The sequence below is a fragment of the Tachysurus vachellii genome, chromosome 11, assembly GCF_030014155.1.
Source record: "Tachysurus vachellii isolate PV-2020 chromosome 11, HZAU_Pvac_v1, whole genome shotgun sequence".
Taxonomy (NCBI): domain Eukaryota; kingdom Metazoa; phylum Chordata; class Actinopteri; order Siluriformes; family Bagridae; genus Tachysurus; species Tachysurus vachellii.
Window position 1 is genome coordinate 22,062,741 of NC_083470.1, and position 17,617 is coordinate 22,080,357.

At 38.3% G+C, this 17,617-nt stretch overlaps 1 protein-coding gene across 1 annotated transcript in view; it reads left to right on the top strand.

Moving 5' to 3' along the window:
- Window positions 1–2,065: 2,065 nt before the first annotated feature.
- Window positions 2,066–17,617, top strand: part of ntrk2a (neurotrophic tyrosine kinase, receptor, type 2a) — a 46,568-nt gene continuing 31,016 nt past the window's right edge. The window contains exons 1-12 of the mRNA XM_060881709.1: window positions 2,066–2,549; window positions 5,534–5,608; window positions 5,707–5,778; window positions 5,914–5,982; window positions 8,560–8,708; window positions 11,932–12,068; window positions 12,183–12,315; window positions 12,636–12,935; window positions 13,539–13,568; window positions 13,727–13,738; window positions 13,889–13,926; window positions 14,068–14,167. Coding sequence (XP_060737692.1) covers window positions 2,341–2,549; window positions 5,534–5,608; window positions 5,707–5,778; window positions 5,914–5,982; window positions 8,560–8,708; window positions 11,932–12,068; window positions 12,183–12,315; window positions 12,636–12,935; window positions 13,539–13,568; window positions 13,727–13,738; window positions 13,889–13,926; window positions 14,068–14,167 — 1,324 coding nt within the window. The 5' untranslated portion in view covers window positions 2,066–2,340. The remainder of the gene's footprint in view (window positions 2,550–5,533; window positions 5,609–5,706; window positions 5,779–5,913; window positions 5,983–8,559; window positions 8,709–11,931; window positions 12,069–12,182; window positions 12,316–12,635; window positions 12,936–13,538; window positions 13,569–13,726; window positions 13,739–13,888; window positions 13,927–14,067; window positions 14,168–17,617) is intronic.

The window sequence follows — 17,617 nt, forward strand, 5'->3', positions numbered from 1 at the left end:
GTGTGAGTGAGTGTGTGTGTGTGTCTGTGTGTGTGTGTGTGTGTGTGTCACTGTGGTGCTGGTCATTTGCACCAAACCTCACAAGTTCCCCTGAAAGCAGAAACAGAGCTCTGTGACGCTGTGGGTTTACAGGAAGTGACAGCTCAGGCGCTGTGTGTTCAAATGTTTACCATGAACAGACAGACAGACAGACAGAGCGAGAGAGACAGACAGACAGACAGACAGAGAGAGAGAGAGAGACAGACAGATGCCCAGTCTTCTTTTTGCTGTATTCTGATTCTGAGAATTTTGTCTCTAGGCCTCTAGCAGTTATGAACATGAACATAATTGGATTTTTGGACTGTTGATGGCACTAGAGGGTTTGAGCTAGACACACCAAAGTTGCTATAGTAACTTCTAAGACTGGCCTCTACATGTGTGCCAAATTATAAAACTTTCCTACGTACGGTTCTATGGGCTGGATAAGGTCGTCTGCTAAATGCTGTAAATGTAAATATGAGATAGAGGGACTAAATAAAACAGTTGTGCATGTTGTTTACAAGAAGTCACATAAAAATTAATGAATGATATGGGAAAATAAACCAGAGGGCCACATTTGAAATTAAGCGACTCAAGTGAAAAACTTCCAGATTGTTGTTAACTTTTCCTAAACGGTTACTCGGATCTTCACCAAATTTTGGTCAAATCGTGTTCAAAATGAAGACGAACCAAAATGTATTTAAAAGTTGTTCATAGAACAAACCTTTTAGTGTACAATGTGTCAACGAGAGAAATAACAATCATGACCCAAGGAATACATGAGCAGTTCTGGTCACAAGATATAAAGAATTGCTATTTTTGCTTATAATTTGTCCTAAAATCATAGACCTGGTATCTTTAGATTTAACAAAGCAAACCGAGTCAAATCATACCCATTTTTTACTGTAAATTGTACGTGAACCATTCTGACTTTTGTTTTAAGATGCTAGACAAACTCAATGGATCATTATTACAAAACACAGTCACATCTCCAGACTTGTTCAGTCTTGTTCCAGCTTCAGTTTAAGTTTTTTTTTCACGCATTTGCTAAACACAGCATCATATCGTTTTGAAACCTGGTAATTGTTTACACATATTTGACATAAAATCTCTATTTTTTTGAGGTTTGCATTTTTTATTTTAATCTCCCCTGAGATTTAGAATGATATTTTTCCTCAGAGAAATTTTACAAAACAAAAAAAAACAAAAAAACATGTTGATTCATAAAATGAATGACTGTAATGGAATTTGCTAATGAAAAATTATGTAACATGAGGCCTGTAAATACCAACTCAAATACGTTTGTCAGTTTCCAAGCCCTGTCCAATACCTGTGCTGTAAGGGGGCAAAGTGAAGCCGGTAAAAATAAAATGCCCCAGGAGTATCTGTATGTACTCATTAATTCAGGTTTTGACTTGAACATGTCCTAAACTGGCTTGACACGTCACCACAAGAGCATCTCTGATCCTGTTCTAAGATCCTGACTGTGTGCAATTTCATGTGTCCATGTGGGTTTCCAAGGAAAGTGGTATCACTGCGGGTTAAGGCATTGCGCTAATGATTGGAAGGTTGAGTGTTACATTCCCAGGACCCCCATGTTGCCCCTGTTGGGCCCTTGACTAAGGCACTTAACCCTTAAATGCTCAGCTGTATAAATGAGATAAATATTGGCGTCTACCAGATGCCAGTTTCATCAGGGTTGTCTGGTTTCACTTAAGCATCCAAATGCATGGCAGATTCTGTGTCAATCTTATCGTGCCTTGGCGTTCCCACTTCACACCTAGTCTCCCAGGGATGACCTCTGGATTCACTACGACTCACATCCTCATCCTGAAGATGAACACATGAATAAGCTAAACCGGTGCAATGCAGTTGACTTTGTAAGTGTACATGTTTACATAACTTTTAGCTCTCACGACCAACAACATCGTAGCGTTTCCACTACGTAACGCGCTGTCCAGTATCCATCATTCGTGTATATGATGCTGGTCCTTCGTCTCCTCCGCGCACCGGCGCTCCTCCCACTTTCGTCGCGCTCGCGCATCCGCTACTCCGACGAGCGGCGCTTCTTCTGGACGCGCGCGCTACACGTCTGGTCTGTCTATCGTTCAGACGAGCACCTCAGCGCGCTACCAAGCTTGCGGGAGGTCAGAATATTCCAGACACGGGAATAGCTAGAAAGAAACGCACTTCAAGAACGCAGAAAAAGGATTATAAAAGGATTTAAAACCAACAACAAGAGCAATACGTATAAAGAAGCGCACAGACAACAAGTGGCGCGTGAGGACAATCCTTAATAAATCTGGCGTCGCAGAAGCGGGGATGAAGCTGCTGCGCCCGGGCTCCGGTTTCGGCATGGCGGGCTGGCGGCTGGTGTGCGTCGTTGTGGCGCTCGCGCTGTGGAGGCCCGCGGAGTCGTGTCCCGCCGCCTGCATGTGCACGGGCTTTAGAATTTACTGCGCCGACACCGAGCGCGGCATTGCGGCTTTCCCTGCGCTCAGCGAGCCTGAGATGGAGAACATCACCGACATGTGAGAGCGCAGCTTTTCTTTATGTGCATATAAATCGTACCTGAGCTTGAACCAACACCGAGGTATGTGAGGGACAAGAACAAAAATAACCGCACACTTCAACACAGCGTGTTGTTCATTCATCACTTGTGTTTGTATCACCAAGGACAAGCAGGGAAGTCAGTTAGACATGCCTTTACTGCTTGTGGGTGACATACGTGACAGTCGGGCATTTCTGTATTAACTGACTGTGTTGGTAAAGAAATACGCAGAAGATATTTTTGCAACACAATGTTAAGAGCTTAGGAAGGTGAAAGAGTTTTTTTTTGGTTGGCATGTTATAATAAAAGTGCTGCTCCCAAACACCCATCAAGCATATGACAGAAAATCTGGATGTGGTGCACAAGGATTTACTGTGATATTATATTTAATTGATTATAAAAGCTTCAACTAAAAACACCGTAGTATCAACTCAGCACTGAATTGAACCACACACACACACACACACACACACACTTCCACTTCTGTTGTGGAAATTATTACCTGCAATGTTTGAGTCATTGGTACAATGTTACATTATATATGTATATATATATATATATATATATATATATATATATATATATATATATATATATATATATATTACATATATATATATATATAAAATTAAAAATATTAACGTAAAAATAAATATTAGATAAAATATATTTATAAACTATGTATCACATTGTGCAAAAACTTGTACGCATCAAATACACACCAATAGTGTTGACTTCATTTTTTTATTTACATGCAGCCTACACATATACATGCTTAAATTCATTGTTCATCAGCTGATGAAAGCTAGATTCTGGGTTGGTTATCATTAGAGTGTTTTTTTGCTTAATGTTGATTCATATGCAGTGGATGTACGATTAAGTGTACAGCGTTTAAGATCCTAATCAAATAATGCGTCAGGAATGTCAGTCGAATGCATTACGGCTTATAGAACGAGGCAAAGTGTTAAGTAATGCAAAACAAAAAAGTGAATAAATTCTGAAGCATTGGATTTTAATGTGTGAGCGAGAATAAAATGAAATGGATTCAGTTGTGAAACTGTTACAACGTCAATTCATTTTAAAAATGTAATACGGTGTTAATTTGAAAAACTTTGTTGAGCATGTATTGCAGGCTCTGTGTTACAGTTATATGAAGTTTGGCTCTAATTCTTTATATAGAATGCAAATTGAAACTATTTAGATCGGCTTAACTTTCTGCTGGTTCGTGGATTGAGGACAGTGCAGTTAAGAAAGATGCACTGACCCCCCGATACTCTCTAGTGTTTAATTATTATTATTATTATTATTATTATTATTATTATTATTATTGTAAAATTTTTCCTGCTTATTTGATTAACATTTCACCCAGTCACCAAATCAAGAGGCCAATTTAACAACATTAAAAGAAACCACAGCAAAGGCAAGTTGACCTCGTTGACCGGTTATCAAAGGAAACCACAAAAATGCAGGAGGTTTAATTAATGCACAGTGTATCACATCAATGATCGTACAGTTGGCAAGGCATTGTGTAAAGCAATCAAGAGATGTTTAATGGTGTCGTGCAGTGTGCATCTTCTGAATAGTGTTTATTTGCAAGGTGTTAAAGTGAGACTTTTGCATGATCAAGAAACAAAACATCTGGGATAAAATAATGCAGGAGGATTTTTTTATCACACTGGAAAAACCCTGTAAATGTTAAATTAGATCATAGTTTGGAGGTAAATTTACTAGTAGATTTACTATGAAAAACTCTTTCATAATAATAATAATAATAATAATAATAATAATAATAATAATAATAATAATAATAATAATAATAATAATAATATGATTCCTTTATTATATGCATAATTATATTGAATTTTCAATTAGAGCATTTTTCATGATAGGCCAAAGTGCTATACAAGAAAGTCATGAAAATTAAATGAAAAAATATATGCAGTAATAAAAGAATTTTTTTTAATGGCATGCACAATGATAAAATAAAAGATGGAGTAAAAATGTAACAAACATAAGTAAAAAACTAATAAAAAGTGATATAAAAAGTAATAAATAATAAAAAAATGATAAAAAGTACACACACACACACCAAAATCCATGTTAGTATTCATTTAATGCATGTACACCTCATATATTGTAGCAAGAGCTGCAGTTATGTTCACATACAATATCAGAAAAGAAAAAAATGAGATGTCAGTGACTGTGACTGTGAGATGGTTGTTAGTGCCAGATGGGCTGGTTTGAGTGTCTCAGAAACTGCTGATCTCCTGGGATTTTCCCCACATGATGCTCTCAAGAGTTTACGCAGTTCTGTGGGAAGAAACGCCATGTTGATTTGTCAGAATCTTTGATGACAGGGATCAGAAGTGGTCATTCAGGCTGATTTTATCCGACAGGGAGGATATGATAACTCAAATAAACACTCTTTTCAACAACACTGAGCTGAAAAGTATCTCCCAGCATGAGACCACATAGGGTTATACTCCTGTCAGTGATGGATATAAATTTGAGGGTTGCCGATTGGAATAAATATCAGCAGGTGTTTATTTATATATATATATATATATATATATATATATATATATATATATATATATATATATATAAAGCATTGCATTTTTTATCAATGCATATTAATACATATTGAATCATGTAAAACCATTTACACTATAAGCCTTTAGATATTCTTGCGGATTTAACCTTATCTTTAAACAATCCACATATCTAATATTTTAGATATTTCCATAATCGAATATATCTACATATGTAATATATTATATTATAATATCTAAATAAAAAAGTTGTTCTAGTCATTCTTCTTTAAAGTTCAAGGCAGCATTAACGCTATCAGGCGTGAATTCCTCAAGAAGTCTGATGGAGGCAGATGGCAACGGCGATGTAGTCTTTTGTTCATGATGTTCACGCACATTTGTCTTTTTTGTTTTTTTCTGCTCTAATTGACAGATATATTGCTAACCAGAGCAGCTTCTCCTCCATCAACGATAAAGACCTGACCTTCTACCGCAACCTCAGAAATCTGTAAGTAGTTCAGACTGCTTGAGATTACTTGAGCTCGAGCTCGACATGTCTATATACTGTAGCTTGACATTATCTTAATCGCTGTTTTCCTTTAACAGGACGGTGACCAACACGAGGCTGACGTATGTGTCGCGGCAGGCGTTTCAGAACAACGCCAAACTGCAATACCTGTAAGTGCAATATATTTTCATCACTATGTTTAATAATTACATGCTTCTACTTTTAAGTATTTGGGCAAAAACAAGCTACAGGAATGAACTCGTGATGAATGATTTCAAAATGATGATTGTAACTGTCATGTGCAGGAACCTGAAGGATAACAATCTGTCATCGCTGTCCTGGAAGACTGTTCACCATCTGAACATTTCCTACTTGTGAGTCATATCAATAATATATGTGTTGGTGGTCTGGGAAAACCCTTTCCGTGGTCAGATATATGTGATAATTTATGCTACATACACTCGCTGTCCACTCTGTTAAGGACCTGCAAGTCCATTCACGCAGTTATGTGATCATCCAATCGTGTGGCACCAGCGCACACATGATTAAACCACTAAAGTTTGGGATCGCTTGGAAATTTCCTTGTTTTCCAAAGAAAAACCCATTTTTATCCAGTTCAGAAACCTAAAATTAACCAGATGGTTTTTAAAGAAAGATCTACATTGTCGCTCTGTTTCAGTCTCATGTTATGATTGTTAATCCAAGTTAATAATTTTATAAAACTAAACGATTATTAGAAAACCTTTTGCAATCCTGCTAGAACCACTGAAAACATTTATACAGATTAAGGGGGCTGTAAAAGTTGCCTTCTTTAGGTTAGTTTATTATCTGGAGCATCAGGAGCTGTGGGTTTGTTTACAGACTCAAAATGGGCAAAAAGAAAGAACTTAATGGTGAAGATCTTTCTTTCTTTTTACGGTAAGAAATTATCTTACCATGTTGAGAACTAGTCCCATCATAGAACAGTGCAAACTGGTTCCAACAAGTTCAGAAAAATGAGTGGGAGGCACCGGGGAAAATTTCCAAGTGACCCCAAATTTTTGAACGGTAGCGTAAGTCAACAGCTTCAGTTCATATTCACGGTGAACATCAGAATGAAGAAAAAGTGTCATCTATGGGACTTGTGGTGTGGATGCTTGAGTACTTGAGAAACTGCTGATTTCCTGGGATTCGCACACACAACAATCATCACATTAAATCCTTGAGATGGTTGAGCTACAACAGCAAGAACAAGGCTTACCTGAACTGGATAACGGAACCTGAGATCATCCATCTCAGTGTTTGATATGTTGTGCGTTCTGAGATACTTTTCTTACACCATGGCAGTAAATAGTGATTATTTGAGTTCCTGTAGACTTCCTGTCAGCATTAACCTGTCTGGTGATTCTCCTCTGACCTCTTTCATCAGCAAGGTGTTTCAGCCTGCTGACCATCCAAGCACAATGTTTTTTTTTCCTTTTCTCTAGAGATTGCTTTGTGTGAAATTCCCAGATGATCTATAGTTTCTGAAATACCCAAATCCAGCCCATCTGGCACCAATCAAAGAGATCACACTTCATTTTGATATTTGATGTGAATATGAACTGAAGCTCTTGATCCATATCTGCATGTTTGTTTGTTTTTTGCATTGTTTGGCTGCCACATGATTGGCTGATTACCAATCAAGCGTAACAACGTGCAGGCTTCCCCAGGTGTTCCTAATAAATCGGCCGGTGAGTGTATAGCTCTAAAAAATACCAAACTACTAAATCTTTATCTTTAACTAGTATGTCAAAGTTCATTCATTCATTCATTCATTCATCTTCTACCGCTTATCCGAACTACCTCGGGTCACGGGGAGCCTGTGCCTATCTCAGGCGTCATCGGGCATCAAGGCAGGATACACCCTGAACGGAGTGCCAACCCATCGCAGGGCACACACACACACATTCACTCACGCAATCACACACTAGGGACAATTTTCCAGAGATGCCAATCAACCTACCATGCATGTCTTTGGACCGGGGGAGGAAACCGGAGCACCCGGAGGAAACCCCCGAGGCACGGGGAGAACATGCAAACTCCACACACACAAGGTGGAGGCGGGAATCGAACCCCCAACCCTGGAGGTGTGCGGCGAACGTGCTAACCACTAATCCACCGTGCCCCCCTTATGTCAAAGTTCTCACGAGTTATTTCATTTCAAGACTTCAATCCAATTCTGTTTTCCTTTACAATTCTAACCTAACGTACTTGTGGGAAGCGACATTACTGGCGAAATTCGAAGAATTCGAATTTGGCAACAGGAAATAAGTCCACACATTGATTATTCGCCTCAGCCACATCAGTCTCCGTCTCTCTCATCACCTTTAGTTAGATGGGATTCACGGTGATTCGATTCGTTCATTCGGTTCTGTTCTGTTGACTAAATGTCTTGTGATTAATGTCTTTTCATTAAGTCATTAAAGCAATTTAAAATTCTTCTGTAAGTGCTCTTCTCTGTTTTGATGAGGACGTGATGGCGCAGGACCTTAACGGGCGTTCTCATAGCCGGTATCTGCTTACAAATGGAATTGATTAGGCTTCTGGCTAATTTGGTCTGGCACGTAGCTATCCACCAACTTGCAAAAATCTCTGCGTGCGGACATCACTTTTAGCTAGACATCTTAATGCAGACGGTTTTAAACTGGCTCCTTATTTTCCTCAACACCTTTACAAGCGGTAAGCCAAGGCAAGGTTAGAGTGTAAAGAAACAAAATTTTGATAAAATGCATTTTTGCTTTTCATGTCCAAATATATCACTGGCAAAAAAAAACCCAATTCTGATTACTTTTGATGGTTTTCCAGAATCTACCCGCATCCTCTGGGGTTTAAAAGCCTGCCAGATTTGTCAAATGATTGAAAAGTGTCTCTTCATGTGTGTATTTGTGAATAAAATCTTTGTATCCTCGCATGGACGGTGTGTTTTTCAGGCTGCTCTCAGGAAACCCGCTGCAGTGCTCTTGTGAGAACATGTGGATGAAGCAGGGGCGAGGCGAGGAGTCGGAGGCAGCCGAGCTCATGTGTGTGGAGGAAGGAGGGAAGAGGAGGCATCTGTCCAGGCTCACTCTGCCCAACTGTGGTACGACTCTATTTTAATTTAAAAGGAGCATTCCAGGTTTTCGGTGAACTGTTTACAGATTAAGAGATATGTGCAGAATAGTGCGTTAACGTCCCACTGGAATGGGGTCACGTTGGTTGCAAGTCTGGAACAGATTTATCGAAATTCCATTCAAGTAATATTTTTTTTTAACCAATGAACCCATCGAAAACACAGGTTCTTGGTCTGATCCTGTAAAAAATGCAAATGAAGACTGTCAGTGCTTTATGCTTGTCTTATACCAAATTATATCAAATCTAAGTTCACAGGTTTTTGCTTTCTCTGTGATTGTCGTTTCATTCATAAATAGAAATGTTTCATAAAACTAATAACACGTTATGAGAATGTCCTTCATGCCTCATAATCAGGTAATGCATGGAATCCTGAACGAGATGTCGCAACCGCTTTTGCCTTATTCGTTCACATTTCTAATTAACAACACAATCTTTGCTGTAATTAATGAAGATTTTTGGAATTTGAGTGCTAAAATGTTTCTGTGAGCCACATTCAAACAAGTGAGTTTTCAATTTAAACTCCGGAGCAATTCAGCAATATATAGTGACAACAAAATAGCTATCAAATATGACTCTTTTTTTTTTACACAATTTGTCTATCAAATTTTATGAAAAGCATTGTAAATGTTTAAAATGAGTAATGGGACTGTCGAATTATTGGCGTTTTTTCAATCTGAAATCTTACAACACATCTAAAAAAAACATAAAAAAATAAAAGAGAACTTCGTCAAGCTTCCTGTCCATTTAAAGTCCTGTAGGTTGTTTTATGTACGGATGAATCCGGAATTGTTTCCAAATCAGATTACAGACATGAAGTTAATAGTGTCTTACATCTTACCTGTAACAGGAACGTTTTAAAGTTTTAAAGATAACGAATATTACATTCGCGCCTTAGAAAGGCTTTTATCCAGTACATCACATGCTGTTATAATGAACAATTCCTCGATTGTAAGTTATCAAGGAATTATCACATTATTCCAGCTTCCTGATGCTTTGTTAGACAAGGAATTATAAGCAGCTTACAAAGAATTATAAGCATAGAACTGATAGATAGATAGATGATTATGAATTAACTGGAGAAAGTATCTATCCAAAATAATCTGGTGCCACAGGACAAAAGGAGCTCGTCCATCGTTTCATTTCTGGACAATATCTTAATCAGAATGAGCTTAATACTGTATATCAAAACACATGTTGTCAGTAAATCAGTACATGGTCACTAAATGGTGTTAAGCGTTTGCTAAATGTTAGAACTTTGTCACAAATTGGTGCTAAATTGTAGCGCTTGGTTGCTAAATGGAACTAACTGGCTGTCAATTAGGACTTCTGTAGATTTACTGTTTGTAAAACAGCTAAAACTCTTACACTAAAGGATTTCTATTAGAATTGTTTAGATCCAAAAATCTGCTTTTTGAATTAAAAATTTTTTCTGTGGACAATTCTCTAGTTATCGCATTATTTGTTATATTTTTTATGAATCTGATAACTACATCCATCTTCTATTTTCCTTTCAGCTATTAATTTTTTATTTATTATTATTATTATTATTATTTTTTTTTTACAAAATTACTATCATGATATCTGGCTTATTTATTTATTTATTTATTTATTTGTATTTTATCAGGACTTTACACGAATTTCTGTCTCTGTACTGAAACAATAGCAGAAAATTGGGGAATGTTGTAGCTCAGTGTTAAGGTGTAGTTAAGGAGTATGAATCCCAGGTCCACCAAGCTGCCACTGCTGAGCCCCAGAGCAAGGCCCTTAACACTCAATTGTTGTTGTATAAAATGAGATAAAGATGTATGTCGCTCTGTATAAGGGTGTCTTCCACTTGCCGTAAATGTAATGTAAAATGTTGCTTACTAAGTTTAAGGGCAGTTGTTGAATTCTGTCGACTATCTACAGCTGGCAGCTGCTGCTCTAACCACAGAGATCACTTTTTGGTTTGTTCCTCTCAGGGATCCCTTAAAATTTCCATTTACAGAACCATGAAAGACATGATTTTTCATTCACAAAATGGTTTCAAATAACGTAATAACCTTTAACCATCCAAAAGAACTCCTGAGAGACTCTTATTTGTTTCAAGTGTACACAGAATCATTAGGAGAAGCTAAACAGTTAGCGAGAAGCATGTTATGTTCCCGAATGTTCTCTGCAATGGGGTTTGGGATTAAGGTTAACTCAGACCACCAGGATTTAAATCACACATGCTTGATTAGCTCAGCATAATAAAGCTCAAAATGCTAGTTTATACAAGCTAGCAAACAGCAGAAATATGGAAATAACTAGCATTTTTCTAGCTCAGTTGTATTTTTGGTGCGAATTTTCTCATTTCTCTGGCTTGTAGTGCTTCATAAGTAAAGCTGTCTGTGTTTGTCCGAATGTTTTTTTAATGATTATGCTAATTAGCGATGAGTTCGGTTATCTTGCTGTACCACTGCTAGCTATTCAAAATGTTTTATATTCCCAATCTGAGATGTAGTATATGGTTGTTGGGTCGCATTCAGCTATAATCCTCAGACTGGGGGCAAAAAGACGCTTCTACTTATTGATCCACAGCTTTCTATTTTAAGCAGTTCTAGCCTAAAGGGGCAGAGAAAAAGGGAACAAGTGACTAAGAGAGCATAAAGAGAGAGAGAGAGAGAGAGAGAGAGAGAGAGAGAGAGAGAGAGAGAGAGAGAATCCCCCTGAATACAAACAAAGAGACATTTAGCAATGACGCTCTTCCATGGGCATCTTCTGGGTTGTGGCCAAATACTCTCTGTTCCCATGTCCTAGGACAAGAAGAAAAATGGACAATAACTAATGCAAACATGCTGTTTTAATTCACTCTGGCTTGCAACACAGCATCAGTCATTAGTACACAACTTCATCAAGGTCAGGTAGGTACTGTGGAAGATATTCAGAAAGACTATGCAGCCGTTTGATGGCTTTCAGTGGAAACCATTTGGAAATAGCAGGAGATTTTTATTCCAATGAAGGAACTCAGAAAGGAGCTGGAAAGTCCCATATAGCCCTTGTAGTGGTGTCTGGTGACACCTTGGATGTCAGGATTGTCAGCATGTGATCATGCATCAAGACCTGATTAACCTCAACAACGTCTCACCAGTCATCAGCACTATTACTATTATCACCACTTTTATCTGTGGTCAAGCATAGTCTCAACTCGTTTGCTTTTTTCTCTACAGTTGTCCCTACTGTCAGTCTCCGTCCTAAAAGCGTCTCCCTGATGGCAGGTTCAAACATAACCCTGACTTGTAATGCCTCAGGAATGCCAACACCTGAACTCAACTGGATCACCTGCCCACTTAATTCAAGCCATGAGGTAATCCATGTCTTGTTATCTGTCTGCAAATTACCCTTCAACAAGTTGCATATACATTGTAGCCTCTCTCTCTCTCTCTCTCTCTCTCTCTCTCTCTCTTTCTCTCTCTCCCAGATTGTTACTACGGGACAGTCGTCCACTCTCAGACTCAAAGATCTCTCATCCCTTGACAACGAATGTAAAATCGCGTGCAGCGCTGAGAACACAGCCGGGGAGAATGAAGTCTCGCTGCTCCTTGACATTCACTGTGAGTTCAATATGTTATGGTAATAAATAGGAATGTGATGATACCGGTACAGATACCATTATCATGGATCGGTCCAGAAAAAAATAAGCAGTGTTTCACCCGGTTGATGACAGATGATGATGTGAATAATAAGTTTTTCATGATTAATGATAAGCTGAAAAATGTGTTCTGCAAAAACATAAAGAGGAGGAAATAGAGTTTGTACAGACTTCACAGTCAGGATCGAGAACATTCAGATGTTTTGAGTAATTCAAGTTAAACTAAACAAAATGCAATCAAGTATGAATGGGTTTCTTTTGTCTTTTACGCGTTGCCTCCAGTCCCTCCGTCAATCAGCAAGCTTATGGACGCCATCCCCGACCACCACTGGTGCATACCCTTTAGCGTATCTGGCAACCCACAGCCGAAGCTGCACTGGCTGTTACGGAAGGAGCCTCTAATTGAGGGGGCCTTCATCAGCACCCGAATTCACGATTACTCTGAGCACGAGTATCATGGCTGCCTGCAGCTCGACAGCCCCACACACATCAATAACGGCGAATACACGCTGCTGGCTAGCAACCCTTACGGCAGGGACCGCAAATCCGTATTCGCCCACTTTATGCACAACCCGTGGAACGGTGAGTTCTCTGTCACAGCTAGTAACATTTCCAATATTACATTAATTACATTACAGCATGATGAAATTCTTCTCTTCGTATATCCCGGCGGGGTCAGAATACAGGGTCAGTCATGATACAGCACTGTGGAGTAGAGACGGTTAAGGGCCTCACTCAAGGGCCCGACAAGAGCAGCTAATCAGTATCAGACTAATCAGTATCCCAGAGCCTTAACTATTGAGCTACCAAATGTATCAACCAATCAATTTGGACCTTCCAGCAAATGTACCAGAGTTACAGTTAAGATAAAGACATGAACAATCGATTCAGGAATCAAGAATCTGAATCAGACTTATTTCCTTAATAGAACTATAGTGACTAATCTCTGAGCCATGATATTAACAAAATTTCAGAGTGGTACATCACAGCAGCTGTTTTATTCGCTATGATTTCATTACTAGATACTTCAGAGCAATTACGTTTTTTTTTTAACCGTGATATGACTCCTGATTCACTCTGGAGATGCATTCTTGCAGTTATATTAAACATATGTTAAAGATTCATATTAGAATAAACATGATAGGTAAGTCTTAATTTTTTTTTTCTTTTCTCATCAAAATTTAGACACAACAGCCACAGATTCTCTCTACTACGGTAAGTTGTATTTTATCTTCGACAATTGCTCTACAGTCTTGTGTATATCATTTCGATGTCTTGTGTACTGTACTGTATTTATATTGAATTCTGTGCCTTTTCGTTTTTTAATATTCCTTTCCCTTTTATTTTCCTTATTAACCCTGCATCCTTTCAAGACCCCACTACAGGTACACACACAAAGCACGACACCACTGATGAGTGTCATTCATTAATGTTAAAGTTGTTGTTTTTTCAAAACAAAGAAAGAAAAATGACATACAGTACAATCCCATCAAGTGGATATTTGCTTATTGTCATTATTTATTTTCTCTACGCAGATGACACGCCTCTTGAGCCACCTGAGGATCGAGTTGCTGTGAGTGTTTTTCTAAAAAATCACAGAGTTTGTGGTGTTTGATATTCAGTGTTTATTAGTGTTTATTAGTGTGTGTGTGTGTTGGGGTGGAAGGGAAAAGTGTGGGAACGTCGTCTATATACCCTCTGTTCCCTTCCGTAGGTGTACGTGGTCGTGGGAATCGCCGCCATCACATTCACCGGCTTTGTCCTGATGCTCATCGTCCTCAAGTTTGGCCGCAATTCAAAGTTTGGAATTAAAGGTAAGCACTCGTCTCCGCCAGGCCTTCGTTAAAGAGTCCCGGCTTTGGACAGGAGACATTGTGCTGGGTTTGGAAGCGGGTCCTTAAGGGATGAAAGCTTCAGAGACGCTTCAATAGGAGGGATGAAGTGGGAGGCTGTTCCTCATCGTGTTCTCTGTGCTCTACTAATTGCTTAACACTTCCTTCGATTCTTTCTTTAAGCGGCTCATCTCAGAGAGCCGTGCGCTTCTCTTTTGCTTTCGGGCCACCTGTGGGCTTTCTACTGACGTTTACGTACTAGAAGGTGCTGGTTTTCACAAGCTGCAATGGGTATTTAACTCGTGTAGGGAAAATCGTTCGTATTTTAAATTCATCAGGGTTTGATGAGCTTTTTAAACTTGACCTCTAGGAGATAATCATCTATATATATGTATATATATATATACATACACACACACACACACACACACACGCACACACATATATATATATACATGTATATATATATATATATGTCTGTAGGAGATAATCATCAATCTAGTACATTAACATATATATATATATATATATATATATATATATATATATATATATATATATATATATATATATACTATTTTTGCCAATTGATATACAGGTTTCAATCCAATCCAGCTTTATTGTATATCACTTTTAAACCTGGACATTGTTGCAAAGCAGCTACATAGGAAAAATAAATTGAGGATATAAATTTTTACATTTTTTATTTAAATTTGAATGTTTTTTTTGCTCTAATCAGCAACCCAGAGAAGGTGCAGTCTGTAATAGCAAGACCTGCAGACTGATGGTAGAAGGTCTGGACTCCATAGCAGCAGCTTTTATTGGCCAAGGATTGGCATACAGGCGTATTGAAGGACTTTCTACTTTTTTTTTTTTTAAATTTTGTGTCTTGTGCGTCTGGAAAATAATGTTTGAGATGGATAAATAATGCTAAATATTCCTGCTGGAAGTTTACATTTCCATCAAAATTTTGCTGATTAAAAAAAAAACCCAAATCATTACCTATATGATGATATATAGACATCATTAAACCCCTAGTCATTGGTATGAAAAGAATGAATAACTATTATATTATTAACGTTGTTTTTCGGTTCTGACTGAGCTGTGAATGCGATCAGTTTGCGCTTCGATCCGGATTGTAAACGGATTACTAAAACTGGCCTTCGTGTAAAAACATGGGTTGTGGATATAACGATAAAAGTTAAAAAACTTGTGTTTAAAAAAAAAAATACAAAAAAATGCAAAAGAGAAAACGCAGGACGAGCTTGCGATTGTTTCCTGTTGTTTTCTTTTTCTCTTTATGGAAGTGCAGGATTAGATATCTCAGATATCCTAATAGGCTTTTTTTTCACACTGTGGTTTGCTTGACGGTATTTGCGCATGTCTCTCAAGGGCGATCTGCAGGGCGTAGCTCCTCCATGCTGACCTTGCTGTAACTGCAGAGACAAGGTGGATCACAGCGGAAGCGAGGAAAGATGGTGAGGGTGAAACCAAAGCTCTCGAGTTCAGGAAGTCTGGGTGTGCTGGTCTCTCTGTCAAAAGGAAAAAAAAACAGAAAAACAGGAAGAGACACAGAGAGAGACAGAGAGAGAGAGAGTCCGAGTCAGCAACCTTGTGCTTATCAATGATTCAAAGAGCAGGTATCAGTTTTCTTTAGGTTTTTTTTTTAGTCTGAAAATCAATGGAGCTTGTCAAGGTCAGAAGGATCAGCTCTTCACTAGCTCAGCACTCTCAGGACCACTGCTTCCTTATTTCTTCCTACTTCCTTTTGCCTTTTTTTTTTTTTTTTTTATATGGACATCATGACCACCTTTAAGAAAAGCTGCATGAGAGATTTGACAGCCGTTTTTATACATTGAACAACAGATTCAATTCCACAAGCACATCATTCACACAATGTTTTTTTTTTTTTTTACATACATCTGTAGTGACAGGAATCCACATATAATCATCACTATGTCAACATAGTGTTTTATTTAACACTGTATCTCAAGGTGGATTCCAGCCACCTCATGACCCGACATTTTCTAAGGTCGGTGGAAACACTTGGTGTGTAATGTACTGCTTTGTGCTTTGGCGCTGCATGTGTTATAGCTTGTGCTAGAATTCCATTGGAAACCAAAAGAAAAAAAAAATCATCATCCGCATCATTAGCAATAGTTCATCTATGCAGACGTCTGATTTATCTCGGCTGGGATTATCACGGTATTAAAAACAAAAACTCTAAAGTTGCCTCAAACTTTTAATTGTGATCTATAAAAATAAAATAATTAACAAAATAATTATTATTAAATGAATCGTTTTTAAAAACAATTGAAGAAATGTTAAATGTATTTTTTTTTTTTAAAAAAAAAGGCTAAATGGAAATTATTTAGCAAAATGATGAACTTTAGGTTGTCTTTGATTGTTAAAAAGCAAAATATCTTGAAATATTTCTACACACTTTTTTTTTCACTTTTACAATTTTCCACAATTGCCGCAGATTTTTTTACAGTTTTGTAATGACCCGCATCGAACATATTTGTCTTCACTGGTAGGAGATTAAAAGAAGAATCTTGTGCTTGCAATTTCACCAATTCCACAAAAAAACACAAAATACTCATACTTCATCACAAATTTTGAAAAACTCTGTGTGTGTGTGTGTGTGTGTGTGTGTGTGTGTGTGTGGAGTCTGCATGTTTGTTCCTGTGGTTTTCTCCCTGTTGGTTTCCTCTTCCAGTCAAAAGACATGTGCTGTAGGCTGACTGGCATCTCTTCATTGTCCGTAGCGTGTGAGTGTGTGTGCACATGATTGTGCCCTGCAATATATACCCATCCCTTCCAGGGTGTCCCCCACCTTGTGCCCCGGGTGCCATGGGATAGACTCCAGGTTTCCTACTCCCAGTGTATGATAAGTAGTACAGAAGATGGACGGGAGTTCTCAGTATAATGATAAAACCGTAACTATAATATACAGTAAATGGCATAATATATTTACAGTGCAGAATTCAGACATCAAACATGCCAGAATGTACTGGAAAAATATTCCAAAGTGTTTCTATTGTCCTGCTTCTTTCACGATGTCCATATTAATGTGCATTATTTGTACTGCAGCCTAAAAGTTTATTGCTTGTGGTTCACGAGTATTTGGATCACGGCATTGATTATTCCAAACTCATACTAATTCCTCCAGAACCCAAGGAGAAATAAAGCAGCATGTGTTTGCTTTTTTGTGATTTTGGCATGTCTTCCTGTGGTCTGTGAAAGATTTGTGTGTTTAACGTGGTTTAATTGGTGGTTTAAGCGGCGAATTCAGCTTGCAAGTGAGTCACGTCTCTGAAAACTGTTATCACTGAGCTGCAACTTCCGGCAGCCTTTCAGAGTGCGCTCCTGTCTCGAAGCGTGTGTGTGTGTGTTGGGGGGTGGTCCTGCCTGCCCACCACATGCACCGTT